Source organism: Bombus fervidus, chromosome 12 (genome assembly GCF_041682495.2).
Source record: "Bombus fervidus isolate BK054 chromosome 12, iyBomFerv1, whole genome shotgun sequence".
In the NCBI taxonomy this organism is placed as follows: domain Eukaryota; kingdom Metazoa; phylum Arthropoda; class Insecta; order Hymenoptera; family Apidae; genus Bombus; species Bombus fervidus.
This window is the reverse complement of record NC_091528.1, coordinates 3,139,667-3,156,007: the sequence shown is the minus strand read 5'-3', so window position 1 is coordinate 3,156,007 and position 16,341 is coordinate 3,139,667. Positions and strand designations below refer to the sequence as shown.

Below are 16,341 nucleotides of genomic sequence, written 5' to 3'. Positions count from 1 at the left end.
TACACTAAATATGGAACGTTATCGTCAACTGTATTCTTACATCCGATATCGACCTATAATTTCCAGCCCAGTGGTAGGAATATACTTAAACAAGAAGAAAACTACTTGAAATAAGTTCCAGTCAAAGAAACATACGAAGCTCAAGCCCGTGTAATTAATATCGATTAAATCTCGCATTAATTTAAGAAACGAAGGAAACTAACTTTCGCAATGAACGATGTTAAGCGGAGAAAGCGTAGAAAATTCGATTTTAATTGACCGTAATGTAATAACGAAGAAAAAAGGGTATTAAAGCATCGTGTACGACCTAACTTATACCAACGGCAGATTATTTTCTAATTGCGTAATAGTCTTAATGCGTAGTTACTCCTGTTACAGAAAAACTATACTACGTGCATGTACGTAACGTATCTAAATACAATCATTCATGCAGGTGTGAATATCATTGTATATCAGGGTGTGCATTCACAAACGTGCTCTATAGAAGATCACGTGTTCACTAGGTCAGTAGGTGCGGCCTGGTCTTCATCAATCATTATGCGATCTTCCTATCGATCTTCAATTATGCGCCACGATTTCCGCTTTGGCAAATCACATTACCGAAACGTTAATATTACTTCATCCTGTCTATATGTTAGACGATTAGAATTTAAAATTTCACGCTTCACTGTCTTTGTTCCTGAAGAATTTGACGGAAGAATTTTTAGATATTAATTTTATTGTGGAAAAATTTGTTGCATTGATTCTTTCGTGCTTTTTTCTATTCTTTCTATATTTTATTTTAATTCTTTGTTATGGTTTTCTCTAATTTCTTTCTTTTTTTTAATTTCAATTTAGTTTCGCATTTTCTAACATCACTCGGGTTTCGCTTTGAGAAGTTAAATTACCAGAAGCATTGATAATTAACGCGATTATGTATCCGGACCGTGGGTGTACGATTGTACCGGTCATTCACGATGATTACCGGGTCAAGTAGACTAATTGATGCATGTCATGTTCGCTGTTGCAACCCTTCTTTGACTTCACTCGGCTTGCTACATATTCGTGACATTATACAAAAGTCCGCGATGTCTTCGTTTGTGACTCATTATTCTCTCCTCCCATTCATTGTTTTTAAATATTCTTGATATTCGCTGTAGGAGAAGTTCTTCATTGTTTCCTGGAAGACTATTTTACTATCTTATACGTTATTTGCACGCAACGCGAAGACAAATTTTATATTACTTGCAATTTGGGTTCTTTTAAGACGTTATGGTTCTCTGCGATTCACACGAATTGGATATATTTCAAGAACACGGTGAACGATCACGGCACATAAACAGGTAAAATGGAAAATGAGAGTTAAGGCCAGCACTAATTCGGGGATACTGAAATAATTCGAATTTTATTTGACAGTCCCAAACCCTTCAGTTTCGAAACTTAGAAAGAAATTCAAACATCTCTCATTCGAATCAAATGGGTCTATGCTTTTAATCTTACGAATTTCCATAGAAAGCGAACTCAAACGTACTCGTAGTCTCCGTCAGGATTCGGGGAAGGATTGATCATCCACTCGACCCACTTGTAAAACTGGTAAATGCCACAAATTAGACTTCCGATCGCGCCAATTACAGTGAGCCACGTTTCCTAAACAGTTGTAAATTTTTATACAAACGTTTACTCTCGTCTTCGACCAGTTAATAGATTATACTTCGCCTTTCACTTACTCACGAGATATATATAGTCTTTGTCCATCACCAGGAGTACGATATCTGACGAATGCACAAGCATGTAGCCTGTTATAAAGGTAGGTACTAAAACCCCGAAAATTGGAACCTCGAGATATGGCTCCAATGGTCGCAAGTACACTACGGTGCCTATTATGCAAGCAGACTATAAAAGTAGAAGGCTTTTATTGATAGAAACGAGCCTTCGAATTTTCATTGTATTTTTATCTTAACCAAACATTGTGAAATTGTGTATTTAAAATCGTACCATGGCCAATGTTCTCCAAACCAGCAACTTCTTTTCGAGAACCCATGTGTTTATTGTGAAGTTGTTAATATGCACCGGTATGTTGTCCATTTTTCTCGAGAATTATTCTTTTATCGAAATCACGATATTTACAAAACCTTCCGATCGATAATAAATTTACGACGATATTTTGTTTTAAAATATGTTCTCCGATCGAACGTGCCGGAAGTTTCAGCGCTCGAACAATCGACCTTTCTTTTTCGACCGAATCGCGCGATGCAAATCGGAGCATGTGACTGACGAACATATTTTAAGCTTAAATTTATTCATTTCGAATGAAACAGAATTTACGTATTGAGAGAAAATATTTATTCCTTAACTGTCGTTCTACGTTTCAACATTCCTAGGAGAACCATTTCCAGGAGATTGTTTCATTTTTGTATATTCTGTATAGCCTATATAAGCGGCTTCGCAAAATAGTATGACGAAATTACCTGAAAAATACGAAATTGTACAGATTTTCCTAGCGATAGTGGTAAGGAAAATTGCGAAAGGAATATACACCCATTAACAGCAAGCCAATCTTTAATTCGTTTTGTGGAATGTCGGTCCTCGTGTAATTTTCATGATTTGACCTCACCAGAGCTGCTGTGCCACCTATGAAATGGAATATCACTCCGAGCGAAAAAAGAGTGAATTCCTATAAATAAATATAGGAAAATATAAACGAGAAAAGATCGCGCGAGATGTTATGTATTCGTTGAGAAATAAATACACGTCTAATATCGGACTCTGTGTCTAATTACATCTCGAGCTTATTACTTAGAATTCTAAATATTTTACTTCCTCAAATTTCTGTAATTCAATTACGTTATTAAGAAAGTTTACGTTGTTAAGAAAGGTCATGTGCAACTAACTGGCAATCTGCGAGGTTTTTCAAAAACGTGAGTCATTGCGATTGAAAAATAGATGATAAAGTACGTGGATGCGTCGATGCAGTAAATGACCCACAACCATCTTGGTGTCGTGAATTCCTTGCGCTTTAACAGCTCGTGAATGCAAACACCAGCTATGATCTAAACGGCCAAGAAACTGTTGTTTCGATTTCGATTTGTATTCGCAATCTCTTCGATGAAAAGTAGTATTACCATTTCATATACTTTCAAAAGAAAACTGAAGTCTTTGAAAAGTTTACGTACTTTAGTAAGAGGCATGTTTACTAAAACATAGAATAAACTGGACGCTTTAAAATTCGATAAAAGTAATCGATTTTAATATCGAGATATATATTGAATTGTCTGCGAATAATTTTTCTTCGGATAAGTTACTTTATTCATATTATCAAACCGTGGGCGTATATTGTGGAATTTTCGAAAGTTACTCTTTTAATCTCTTTCGTTGAATTTCGTTGAATTCTTTTCTTAAATTTCTAAGGAATATACGTATATTTACGAGAAAAGATTTGAAACTACCGACTTGGAAAATTCGTTAAAATAGATATATTAAATTGTCGTATAAATGATGAAACGAAATTACTGACAAGATTGTAGCGACATTATATAAAAATTAAGGACTGTTTTCTACATTTTACTATCTATAATATAGACAGATATAACATAGATTCTATATATAGTAGTACATCTTGTCGATAATTCAAGTACAAAATTGTAATCATAATTATAATTATAAAAAATGTAATCTAATCTTTAATTTAACAACGATTTACTTTAACTTTAATCCTCTTCCTTTCTTAGATAAATTATTTTGACACTGTGCGGATGACAGACACATACTGAACTTTTATTTCAAATGTCGGAGGATTTGATTATTTTTCTGTTATGACATCGTTTGGAAAAAAATGTGGCGAGATTACTATTTTATATGTTACGTGAAACGTGACTTTATTCTAAATATTCATCGTGACTTTTCGCAAAATGTAGAACGCTTAATATTAGATCGACGAGATACGCTGCACCCTCGATAACGCACAACGATCCAACAGCTAGGCCGACCTAAAAAAATTTTTATTCCGTGTCAATGCAATGGCAAGGTACATTGAAACACTTAAATCAAATAAATAATATCTATTGTGTAAAATTACAATAAAGAATCGATGAAGACAGAGATGTTTCATAAAGTTCATCATTGTTTAATTAATAATTGGTAATTAGATTATTAACGGTTACCTGTCGTTCCTGGACAATCGTATCGAATTTATTTTCTGATTGATATCCGTGCCAGTAATGGAGTGCTGTGCCACCTACAGCGATGAACATGAAGGTTCCAACGAAGTTCATTATAATTTCCTAAAAGTCAATATTTTCCATTAATGTCAAACAATTTCATATCTTCCAATAATTATTATTTATAGATCTTAATCTGAATTATTTATAGATCCCGCGTGTAATAGATTTCTATTCTAAAATAAATAAGCTAAATATAAAGTTGTAATCGGAGCGAAAATGATCTTACAACAAGTGTCTTTTTGTGAGACGAGTTGCCAAAGCAATAAGTAATTAGAACAACGCTGGTGTATATGAAAAATCCCACTAAGACTCCAGACGCAACGATTTCTGCGTCCGGATTTTTGTCTTCGTTCAAGTTCCATGTTCCTCCGACACCCAGGAATTCCCCTTGGTATCCTGTTCGATACAGGATCAGGATTATGAGATTAATAACCTAAAAGGACAATCAACAATCTGAACAAGACATATATACTTTAACAAGTAAAATAGTTTTATATCTAAGATCGATTTGACTTGCAACAACAAATAACAATTCGTGAAGATCTGTTTAATACAACGTGATATATATTTGAAAATTGTAATGTCAACGTATATAAAAATAACAGAATTTCTTAATTCTTCGATATTTTAGTCTCTTTTTATTAGCTGCTCATGAGGAATTAACTCTAGTAAAATAATAGTACTCTGATACCACGATACCGTAATATGGTATCGCTTTACAAATATCCTTATCGTACATCGATAACTGAAATGAATCATACAATTATGTACAAATGTTTCTTGAATGAGTCTAGTTACAATGATTTATCAACGTAGGAACCTAACGTTAATTGATGGACCAGGCATTATTAATCAGATTCGACGCGCAATTGATGTGACAAATGTCTGTGAAATTGCCGCAATGTTTTCGTAAATAAGACCCAACTCTACAATAACAATACGACGTCCATTAATCGTGATTTCGCAATAATATGTGCACGTACTATTGTTTCAAGGCACCTTTAGGTGAAAAATATTTCTATTGCTGCTCGAAATGAGAACGTTTCATTCAATTGACGTAATTCCGTTCTAAAAAGTATATCGAAAGTGTATTATACTGTTTATATTTTGTCGTAACGTTAATAAATTATAAACCAAATGAAAAATTTCAATTTTGTGCATGCACGAAAGAATGAACAAAAAATCACAAAATTTTGATCGGAATATCATCTTAATTATTCGTCACACAACTTCATTTTTAGAATCACAATTTCACTACCCGTTGTATGTTCTCGAATTATTGACTCGACACGCTTCATTTTGATATAAACATGCGTATAATAAAATATAATTAGATAATAAAGGGAACAACAGAAGAGTTCTCCTCACCAGTTTAAGCACTTTTATCGCTATACCCGCAATAGTTTCTAAAGACACCATGATTACTTTTTCTATATGAACTCTTCACGCTTGGAACAGGTGGACTAATTGAAATAAAAGCGTGCTGGTTGTTTTCGACGCGGTACCAAGCCCTCTTTATCTAATCAGATGATACAGCGTACGTCGACAGAGGGATAAGACCAGTAGAAAACGAACGATAATATACCTCGAAATATAACGTTTATTGTTATTTTATTTTCCTAATGCTTGCTTTCATACGATTAATTCAATAAAATTATCATGAAACGTTATTGTATTCTTATCCCTGACCATTCTTTTAAGCCCCATTGACCTAATTATCTTAAAAGTTCTCCATTGCATATAATTACAAAATTGACTTCAATAGAACTTAGTTTTACAAATTCAATTTTATCTGAAGAAACAGTGTGAAGATATATCATAAAATATGTAGATCATTATGCGAATGTACTTTCTAAAAAGAAATTAGTGACTAGACGCTAATTAGCATTCACCATTGTATCAAACTTGAAATTTACAAATTTTCATTTCTGATTTATATAGTCTTTGGTAAAGTCTTTTACGAATAATATTATTAAATATTTCTAATGTCCAATATTTATTTTAGGAACTGGGCCTAGCTATCACCCCGGAGCAAATCGCGGAAATGGAGGCTCACGTGAACGATATAGACTTCAAAGCTGCTGCAGAGGAAGAGAAAGCCACCAGACACGATGTAATGGCTCACGTTCACATTTTTGGAAATCAATGTCCAAAAGCTGCTCCAATAATCCATTTAGGTGCAACTAGTTGCTACGTCGGTGACAACACGGTAATATTAATATCATTTCCTGTAATGAATACGCATCATTCACGTAAAATACCCTATTCATGGTAGTTGTATTGATTTTCGAAGGATTTAATAATTATTCGTCAAGGTTTCGACATTCTTCTGCCGAAATTGGCGAACGTCTTGTCCCGTCTCGCGAAGTTCGCCATGGAACATCGGGATTTACCGACTTTGGGATTCACTCATCTTCAACCAGCACAACTTACGACCGTTGGTAAACGAGCTACGTTGTGGCTTCATGATCTTCTGATGGATGAGAGAGCTCTTCGTCGAGCTAAAGACGATTTGAAGTTTCGCGGAGTGAAAGGCACAACTGGCACTCAAGCTTCGTTCCTTCAATTATTTAATGGTGAGTGTGTATCTTAAATAATTGCAAAAAATATAATTAGCATATAATATAATATATATTAAAAAATATTCTACTTTCGCCTTTGGTTCGTTTCCACAGGTGATGATAAGAAAGTGAAGCAGTTAGATCAACTGGTAACTAAAATGGCTGGATTCGATAAACACTATCTTGTAACAGGACAAACATACAGCAGAAAAGTCGACGTAGAATGCTTAAATGCTCTAAGTTCTTTAGGTTCTACTGTCCACAAGGTCAATAAACTACCTTCTCTAAAAAAAGAAATAAGCTGTCCATTATTTATTTGATAAAAATCCAAATGAAATTATTTAACGAAACAAATAGGAAGATAGTAATAAAATAAAAACATAATGCAAGACTTCCTTTGAAGATTTGCTTTATTAATTTCTATTCCACAGATCTGTAGTGATATTCGATTATTGGCAAACATGAAAGAAGTCGAGGAACCGTTCGAGAGCACTCAAATTGGATCAAGTGCAATGCCATACAAAAGGAACCCAATGCGTTCAGAGAGGTGTTGTAGTATAGCAAGACACTTGATGACTTTGGCCAATAACGCTCTACAAACGGCAGCCAGTCAATGGATGGAAAGAACGCTCGATGATTCTGCTAATCGAAGAATTACTTTGTCCGAGGCGTTCTTGTCAGCGGATGTGATCATAATGACTCTTCAAAATATTACGGAAGGCATGATCGTTTACCCCAAAGTTATCGCCAGCCATATCGCACAAGAATTGCCTTTCATGACTGCGGAAAATATAATAATGGCTATGGTAAAAGCAGGAGGCGATAGACAAGTAAGATTTATGTTATTGTACGCTCATAACAGAAACAAAATTATATTTTATATAAAAACATTCACCTTTTTCTACGCTTGGAAAATCTGACTTTAGTGGAGTTCTAAAACAAGAAACCACAAGTAAAAAAGGAGAATATTTTTTTAAGAACATTTTCTTTAATCCAATAAATTAATATTGCCTTTCCGTGACAGGTTTGCCACGAGAAAATAAGAGTGCTGTCTCAGGAAGCTGGTGCACAGGTTAAGCAACACGGCAAAAACAACGATCTAGTGGACAGGATCAAGAAAGATCCGTATTTTGCCCCGATCCTTAATCAATTGGATAATCTTTTGGATCCGCGTACGTTCATTGGTAGAGCACCTCAACAGGTCATCGAATTTTTAGAAGAAGAAGTCAATCCTGTGCTCAAGAATTACAAAGGGATTTTAGGCGGAAAGGTGGAACTCAACATTTGACCTAACAAAAATGGGATTTTTTATTCTTTAAGGAAGGAAGGTTTTTAAAGAAGTTCGTGATGTTTTATAAATGTTTTATAAAAAGTTTCGTCAAATGTTCTGTTATTTTTACGTTTGTTAGTATTGTAAAGTTTACAGAGATTAGAACTGAATAAAACAGAAGAAACGTAAAGTGCACTGTTTCGCAGCTACGCGCGCGCTTTTTCCACGTTCAATGTTTTTCTCTCGTTAAGACAACCCGATTTTTCTTCTGAGACTCGAATGAAAAATTAGAAACTTCTCGCCAACGTAACTGCTGTGATAGCAAGTGAAGATGGAATAGACAAATCCAAGAAATACGAGGAAATACAGACTTTTTAAAAGAAATACTAATTTTCATATTTACATTTAGATGGAAGAAATAGGACAGAATAAGAGATAGAAAGATAAAGTTGTGAAAACAGGTGAAGAGAATAGGTACAGTAGAGTATAAAAAGAAAGGCAGAAACATAGAGACCGATCGTTTATTGTAAACAGATAGTTGAAACATAACGAATAACAGTTGCTTAATCACCGATTCACTTTTCCAATCTACATTTAAGAATCTTAATAAAATGTATATTTCTTTCTCTTCAGATAACATATCTGAAATGATACTAGATGCAAGTGATTAAAGTCGACTAAACAACTGTTATACTTTACAAGAGAGGCTAAAAGTAGCTTTACTCTGAAATAGGACATAATTGGCTGTTTTAATCGCAAAATATAGAGCGAAAAGATATAGCAGAGTAGAAAGTACAACATTGGTAACGTGTATATTACATAGCTTGGATTTCGCATAAACGACTATAGCACTTGAGAATCACAGCATTAGGAGAATTACGCATTGTTCTCTCGTATATAGCTTTTTTTACTTTATGATAGATCCAGGTAACGATAGGTGGGAAGACTAGACTAGAAGTGAGAGAAGACAAGAGGAAACGCGGTTTCCTGGTCGAAAGTGACACGCCCTGTGCACTTTCGCTTTTACGCGTTCATTTTTCTTTTGTCATGCTTTTGTAGGATACTTAGATTATTCTTCCAACTTGTGAAATTCAGCTATGTGTAAGCTTAGGTGCGAAGTTCACTGTAGTTTCTCAGACAGATAGAATAGAGAGAAATGTAGATAAAAGTAAATGAAAGAAGAGAGAACTGGAAGAAAGGGAAATCTTGAAAAAGTGAAAATTTGATAGAGAAAAGTTTAAATATAGGAAAGTAGAGGGTTGAAATTGAAAAGATGAAATTGAAGAATAGAAGAAAGCAGAATAAAGAATTGGAAAGTGATAGAGAAGAGAAGCTGAAATAAAAGTAGAGTTTTTTTTAAGAAAAGGAAAAAGACAAGAGAATTTTATTCGATTTTAACGTATAAACAGTAGAATTGTTAAATTTCTAAGAAAATTTATAGTTTGGGGTAAAGAAAAGTTTGAAGAGAAAAAAACAAAAGAAACCAAAAGAAGTTGTATAAGTATAGTAAATAGATAGACGAAAAATAGGCAGACCGAAAGTTTCAAGAGATATTTACAAAATTGAAAAAAAGTAGAGAAGAAAATAGAATTCAGAAAAGAAAAGTATCGAATATACAATAAACAGAGAAAACACAAAATACGATTTTGTGAAAAGTTCAAGCTGATGCCGAAGAAATAGCGACATAGAAGAAGAGAAAGGATAAAACTAATATTTCCAAAGAGTGACAAAAAGAGAAAGTAGTTAAACTTTTAAATAGAAAAAAAAAGATATATGGTGAAGTATAATAGTGTTCAATATAAGAAAATAATTTCAGAAAGAGGAGAAAAGACAGAAGAAACTGAGAAGACAATGCTGGAAGCTGATAGAACTTAGAAAGATATAGAATTGAAAAAGAAATTAAATAACATGTAATAAAAATAGAATATGTCACAAACTTAATAGATCAGAGTAGAAAACAAAAGGAAGAACATAATTAGGAAAACAATTTTTATATTAGAGTACAACGAAATAAGATACACGGAAGAAAGTAAAGGCGTACAGAAAGAACAGAGCAGAACGAGGCTACAAGGATAAAATGGAAATAACTCTAAGACAATACGATTACAGAAGGAGATAAAAATAGCGATAGTACAAAAATAGATATATTTTATAAAAATAAATCATCAGAGAAATTGGAGAAAAATAAAGTAGCACCCAGGAAACGTGGTAAAGTGCTATAATTTATTAAATTTCAGGTACTTCAGTATTCTGGAGTTCACGTAAAAAGGGATAAAATTACTAACTGAAATACGGCGGGGATAGTACAGTAGGGAAACAGAAAAGAGATATGAAAATTGGAGAGAAAGACCGTCATTAAAAGAGTAAAATTTCAAAGAGAGCTGGGACTAGTTATAATAATCTACTATTTATAATTGCAGCATTGTAAGAGAAAGTAAAACATATACGAGAAGAGATATGCGAGGCAAGATAGATTTCAGACAGAAAACAAGAAGTAGCTTTATCTATATCGTAAGAAATAAACGGAAAGCAATTTATGGCAAGATCAACAAATTTTGACTTTGTAATACTGACAGGTACTTGAGAAAAATATGAAAATAAAGATAGAACAGTTTGGTAAAGAAAGAAAGAAAGAAATGAAAAATTTAGAGCAGTAGCATTCTAAAGAAAAGAAAAAAACAGAATCACGAAGAAAATGAAACGGAAATAGAGTATCAGATCGTAGCGTCAGGATAGAAAGATCGTTTCTACAGAAGAGAAGAGAAAAGTGTTAATTAAAGTGAGAAACAGAGTGTGCAATTCGAAAAGAAATTCGTATCAAAGAATAGGATAGAGATAATAGACAAAGCGAAGAAAAGTTCAAAAAAAAGGTGAAGAAAAGAACGAGGAGAAAAAGATACAGAAGGAACGAATGTCGAAGATAGTGTACCAATTGAGTTGTCAGCCTTGCAATTTTAGTGATCCGTGCCGATGCGATCTTAAATGTTTAAAGTAGGAGATCAGTAAAATTGCGAGACTTCGAATAATAGAGACGTAGAGAAAGAGCTATCACAGAGCGTTAAGTTCATGGAGAAGATTAAAACCGCTCTGATCGAACGTTTCCCAATTAGGAACGCCGTCAAATCCAAAATTTCATCATTTAGAAAAGCTCATTCAGGGTAACGAATTCAAACTTTTAGTTCCAATTCATCAAAGACTACGAGTCTCGATTTTGTACTTTTTAGTATCAGATCCATTTCAAATTCTTCCAAAGATATTAATAATTAACTTCGGAGTATTTCAATTTATCTGCTGATTGTCGAAGCTTTTGGATGAACAGTTCCACGTCGTCGTATAATTTGCCACTGATTTGTCAAAAATTTGGTCCAGTTTCGTCTTGACTGGATTCATATCGATAATTCCGAACTTTTCAAATTGTCTACTTAAGGAAACGATTATTGTTTCGTGGTTAAATTATCTGAATTCTGGTCGATTATTTTTTGGCTATTCGGTATCCGGAGAACGTGACGCCATCCGATATTTTTCCTGCATCGACGAAAACAGCGAGATGATCTCCAGCTTCGACGTCCAATAAGACTAAATTAGCACCACCTCCTGCACCAGTGCTGACCACGGGTCTCCAGCTATCGGAATTATTCAGTTTCCTTTTCAGAGTGAGCCGAAGATCGGTGCTGCCATATCCGGCGAAGCTGAACTGATACAAGCCCGGGCAATGAGTGATGAAAATTCCTGTTTGGGCGACGTAACCCACGCCTTTGTCGACCAATGTCTCGGCGAATACGACTTTGGCATGCTAATGGATGAGATAATATTTCAAGAATTACTGTCTTTAAACGTTATTACATTTTATAAACATTGTGAATAATTTGCGACAGCTTTTAATTTTTCGTTCAAATTGCTATAACTCAAGTATAAATGTTGACACAGTGATAAGTTGACAAGTGTATATTGACACAAGTTATTACGTAAATTAGAAACTGCGAAATTTCATTTTAATTTAGATGAATGTTATTTCAACATTCCATTGAAGTTCTCCAAATAGTTCAGTTAATTCTGCTGTCATTTAAGATTCTACGAATATTTCTATATTTATTGCGTTGAAATATCTGGACCGTATTTTTATTTGAAACTCGTTTAAAAATTATACTCACATCGACAGAAGCCTGGGTAGCCGAGAAAGCAACAACACCAGCACAATCAGCAGCTGTTCCTATTTTTAACGAGCCGACGGTTGTGATACCGGAAGTTGGTGGATCCGGTATGGCTGCCTCCGTCAGGATGGATACTGCTAGGAACATCACCAACCACACCACCCTACAACAGAATTTTTTATAAAATTATAAGTGTTCACATTAACGTCGTGACCCAATTACATTTTATTTTCCATATCCATGAACAGCTTGCAGACTAATGACAATTCTTCACCGTGTTTCAATGCATTCAATGTAATTATAGATAATTATTTATGACTCACCAAGGAAAAGGATATATGATATGTAATATAGTAATGGCTAACAATAAGTATGAGATAGGAATTGCGACCAAGACAAACCAAAGAAATGGGAACTTTCGTAGTTCGTAACGAATGCAGTAAAAATGTTATCTATTTATGACTCACTCGTTATAACAAATGTAATACCGCGTAACACTGATAATAATAAAAACTCGAAGGTATAAGAAAATAAGTAGACTAAGAAATCGTTATTTGTTAGAAAAATACGAATTAATTATTTCAATGCAGTGGAAGGATCTATTTAATTGATAAAACGTATCTTAGTGACTCATTACAGCTAATTGCTATGTGTAATGATGTAGACTATTAAAATTTTCCATTGATTATCCAGTTACATAAACTAGATTAGACATAGAGTCATCAAAGAAGAGATTAAACAAAATTGAAAAAATTAGTATCTTTGAACATTGACATCTTCGAATCTCGTCGAATTATTCGGAATATTTCATGAAAACTTTCAAGTTGAAAGAAAGGGAAGCTGAAAAGTAATTATGGAAGTCGCGCGCTAATATCGTTACAGTAGAAAAATAAACCAACGAGTCGTTCTTGCGTAAGAGTTCAAGTGGGCGTTCGAGGATTTTTATAATTTCGTCTCGTTTGTTTTCTTTTTTTTTTTTTTCGTTTGGCTCGCATTAAATAACCAGCCTGACCATTCTCGGCAAAGTTCAACCCGATTTGTGACTTTCACTGCTCACGGCTACTTCTCCGCTCGCTTCACCTTTTTCACCTTTTCCATTTTTCTTTTTTTATTCTTATTTCACTTGATCATTCCCTATCTCCGACTGCTTTCGTTTTCGGACGTACCGGTTTCAGTTATCTCTTTAGTGAAATCGTTACTTTCTGCCTTGCACCAGATATTATTCCCAGCGAAATCCTGAGAACTCATATTTGGAGCAAACGAAGTTGAATGGGATTTATTAGACTCTTGATATTGAATAATATCAGAGACAAAAGCAACGTCCGTAGAATGTTAATCAGGTCAGAATTTTTTAAGCGCACAATTTATTCAGGTAGTTTCTATTAGAATTCTAATAAAGAGTGGAAAATAGATTATTGTTATGTTAGCGTATAGTAATTTTATATGGTGGTGATTTATTAAATCGAGCGGAAAATTTGCCACGGCTTCTGGTCTCGCTCTATTAATCGCATAACTCGTGCGACGAAAGCAAAAAGAAGCATTCATTTTGTCAAGCGCAATCTACCACGCCAATCGCATTGAACTTTCTACTTTGTATCGAGAGAAAGTCGCGTTTTGCAGCTTCGTTACATCAACATTATCTTTAATTTTCTTCTGTTCTACCGTTTCTTGTTTGATTTTCAATAGTCTGGACTGCTCTAAATATTCATCATTTAAATATTCATTATCCTGCATTTAAGCACGAAATTAAACCAACGTTATTATCCTCGTTTAATCTTTCGTCCAACTAAAGACACCTGTATTTTTGTCATTACCATAAACGTATAGTGTCTCAGACTATTTGGCGATTTCTTTCATTAAATTATTAAATCACTGTTTTATGGAAGTAAAATTCAATATTAAATACTTGTTATTAAGACTCCTTTTTCCAAAATTCCTAAAATATAAATTTAGTCTTGTCTCGGATACGAATGTCTGTAGCTGAGATTTAATTAGTAACATTTTAACTTCGTTAAGTTACCGAGATTACAAGACTAACAAACATGAAAACTTGTACCAAAAAAACGACTTTTTAAGAATAATGTTTCGTATTAATTAATATGCAAAGAAAAACAACTCGTTATCTAAGTTATCATAATTGGAAAGTAATGCTGGAGTATTTCTCAATTAGCTCGAACACGTTAATAATAAGTCTAAATAAAGGATAAAAATAAACTGCATGGTTTAGAGCGTACACGACGATCGCAATGCACTTTTAACCCCTGAATCGCATTTACTTGTGCAAGATAAAATCAGAAATCCTTTCACTTTCACGGGCTTCAAGGCGAGGATCTCACGTGCGACACGTTTCTGTCGCCCACGTTAACCGGAATAACAATAAACGGGACAATTCGTGACTTCATGATATATTTTAACAATTACGCTAATACATTGCATCTATAAGAATCTATATGAAACCAGAGAAATCAATTCACACAACTCAACTTTTATAAAAGATTTAATTAATGATCTGTTTACTAACAATCTATATTTATAAATAATTTAATAATATATTCCATACTAAGTTTATATGAAAAGACAATTTGCTCGTGTATATTCAATTCTCTGGCTCAATTGTGCCCATTTTATGAAAATATACTGGACTAGACTATTGTTACGTGATCATCGATATTACGTTACGGAATTTTATTGCAGTTCGCAGAAACGATTTCGATCAATTCTTTACGTAGAAACCATTTAGGTTTTTATGTGTTTGGGATCACGATGACTGAACAATACCTACAGCTGTGTGAATAATTGAGGAGATAATTACTTGGGTATTTAAATTTTGCTACAAAAGAATTTTTTTAGATATTATATTATACTCTTGTTCTAGGTCGCTAATATTGTACATAATTTTATAGGTGAACTACTTTATTATTTCTTATTATTATTTCTTTTTTCTCTTAAGTTCTCTACAGAACGTTTAAATGTATTTGCAATTGCAATGCAATGCAATGCAATACGAAGACTTATGATTTATATAAATCTTGAAATCGTGTTAGAACGTAATGTTGCTCATCTTATGTAACGGATCTGCATACATCATAATGTAATATGCAACGTGATCCATTTATAACGGAGTATAAATTAATGAGATAATGTATGTACGGCTGAATGCGGAACGATCTTCTTGACGTACTTCACTCATCCTGTGTCAGTGTTCATTCCAATAAACGAAAACGAAAAATACTAACAATCATCTCATTAGTTGAAAGGTTGAAATACAACTTCGACGCATGAAATCAAATACGCTAACGACATGTAAATTATTCTTATTCCTAGAGTAAGGTATATTCATCGTCATTATTGTCGTCTTATTGCATTATAACTTTGATAAACTATTTTTTTAAAGACAGTCGAGACTATTCGAATCTTTATATTAAATTAAAAATGCTATATATGGATAACATATGGATATTATATATGAATAAGTACTTAAATATTGAAATACTTTTTTAAACTTGTGATTGCTCTTAAATTAAACATTCAAGTAACTCAAAAGAATGATTCTTGGCTTAAACTTTGAAATATTCCAAATTTAAGTAACAGCATTAAATACTAAGATTTATCATTTGAAACAACAGATTTATTACAGAACAGTTAAAGGAATATCAAACTAAAAATTACAGAAATTTTATCGCATCGAAAAATTAGCTTCTTCAAAGTCCCTTTTAGGTTTTCTTAATAAATCCTTCGTCATCGGTATACTAGTATAATATAAAAAAAAAAAAGAAAAAAAGGATATATTAATCAACATATTCAAATTCTATAACTACAAACTTACTATCCAGTTATTCGACCAATTAGAAACAGAATTGTATAAATAACTGAATATAAATTATTCAGGAAACATCCACGTTGTTAATCGATCAAAAATATCAACAAAATTCTAATTTAATAACTTTACAATATTAAGGAACTAGAAGCGGTTTAAAAAGCGAGCACTTAAAGGGACTCACATGATGGTAGAAAGTGGTGTGGCAATGGCGAACGTTCTCAATCGTGCTGGGCAACGCAGCTGTTCGATGTTCCAGGTAAGTTGAACCAAGTGAAGTCGACGTACGCCTTTATATTACCTTGGAGCCCGGACAGTTTGGTCTTGACGCCACCTCCAATAT

At 33.5% G+C, this 16,341-nt stretch overlaps 3 protein-coding genes across 5 annotated transcripts in view; 1 reads left to right on the top strand and 2 right to left on the bottom strand.

The window, feature by feature from the left end:
• Window positions 1-9,251, top strand: part of Adsl (adenylosuccinate lyase) — a 25,344-nt gene extending 16,093 nt beyond the window's left edge. Inside the window, exons 2-6 of the mRNA XM_072014046.1 lie at window positions 6,205-6,408; window positions 6,493-6,775; window positions 6,875-7,026; window positions 7,192-7,590; window positions 7,785-9,251. Coding sequence (XP_071870147.1) covers window positions 6,205-6,408; window positions 6,493-6,775; window positions 6,875-7,026; window positions 7,192-7,590; window positions 7,785-8,048 — 1,302 coding nt within the window. The 3' untranslated portion in view covers window positions 8,049-9,251. The remainder of the gene's footprint in view (window positions 1-6,204; window positions 6,409-6,492; window positions 6,776-6,874; window positions 7,027-7,191; window positions 7,591-7,784) is intronic.
• Window positions 3,823-5,721, bottom strand: Ssk (smooth septate junction protein snakeskin). Its single transcript, XM_072014058.1, has 4 exons — window positions 5,568-5,721; window positions 4,426-4,632; window positions 4,140-4,259; window positions 3,823-3,965 (listed from the first exon to the last, which is right to left on the bottom strand). The coding sequence occupies exons 1-4, from the start codon at window positions 5,616-5,618 to the stop codon at window positions 3,855-3,857; spliced, it is 489 nt and encodes a 162-aa protein (XP_071870159.1). The 5' UTR covers window positions 5,619-5,721; the 3' UTR covers window positions 3,823-3,854.
• On the bottom strand, window positions 8,537-16,341 carry C1q-vp (C1q-like venom protein). 3 transcript variants are annotated; one of them, XM_072014056.1, is made up of 3 exons: window positions 16,183-16,341; window positions 12,182-12,344; window positions 8,537-11,823 (listed from the first exon to the last, which is right to left on the bottom strand). In XM_072014056.1, coding segments are annotated over exons 1-3 (486 nt in total). In that variant the 5' UTR covers window positions 16,185-16,341; the 3' UTR covers window positions 8,537-11,502. The 3 variants fall into 3 exon arrangements, with proteins under 3 accessions (XP_071870157.1, XP_071870158.1, XP_071870156.1); XM_072014057.1 differs by lacking the exon at window positions 16,183-16,341 and adding an exon at window positions 12,505-12,624; XM_072014055.1 differs by lacking the exon at window positions 16,183-16,341 and adding an exon at window positions 12,404-12,432.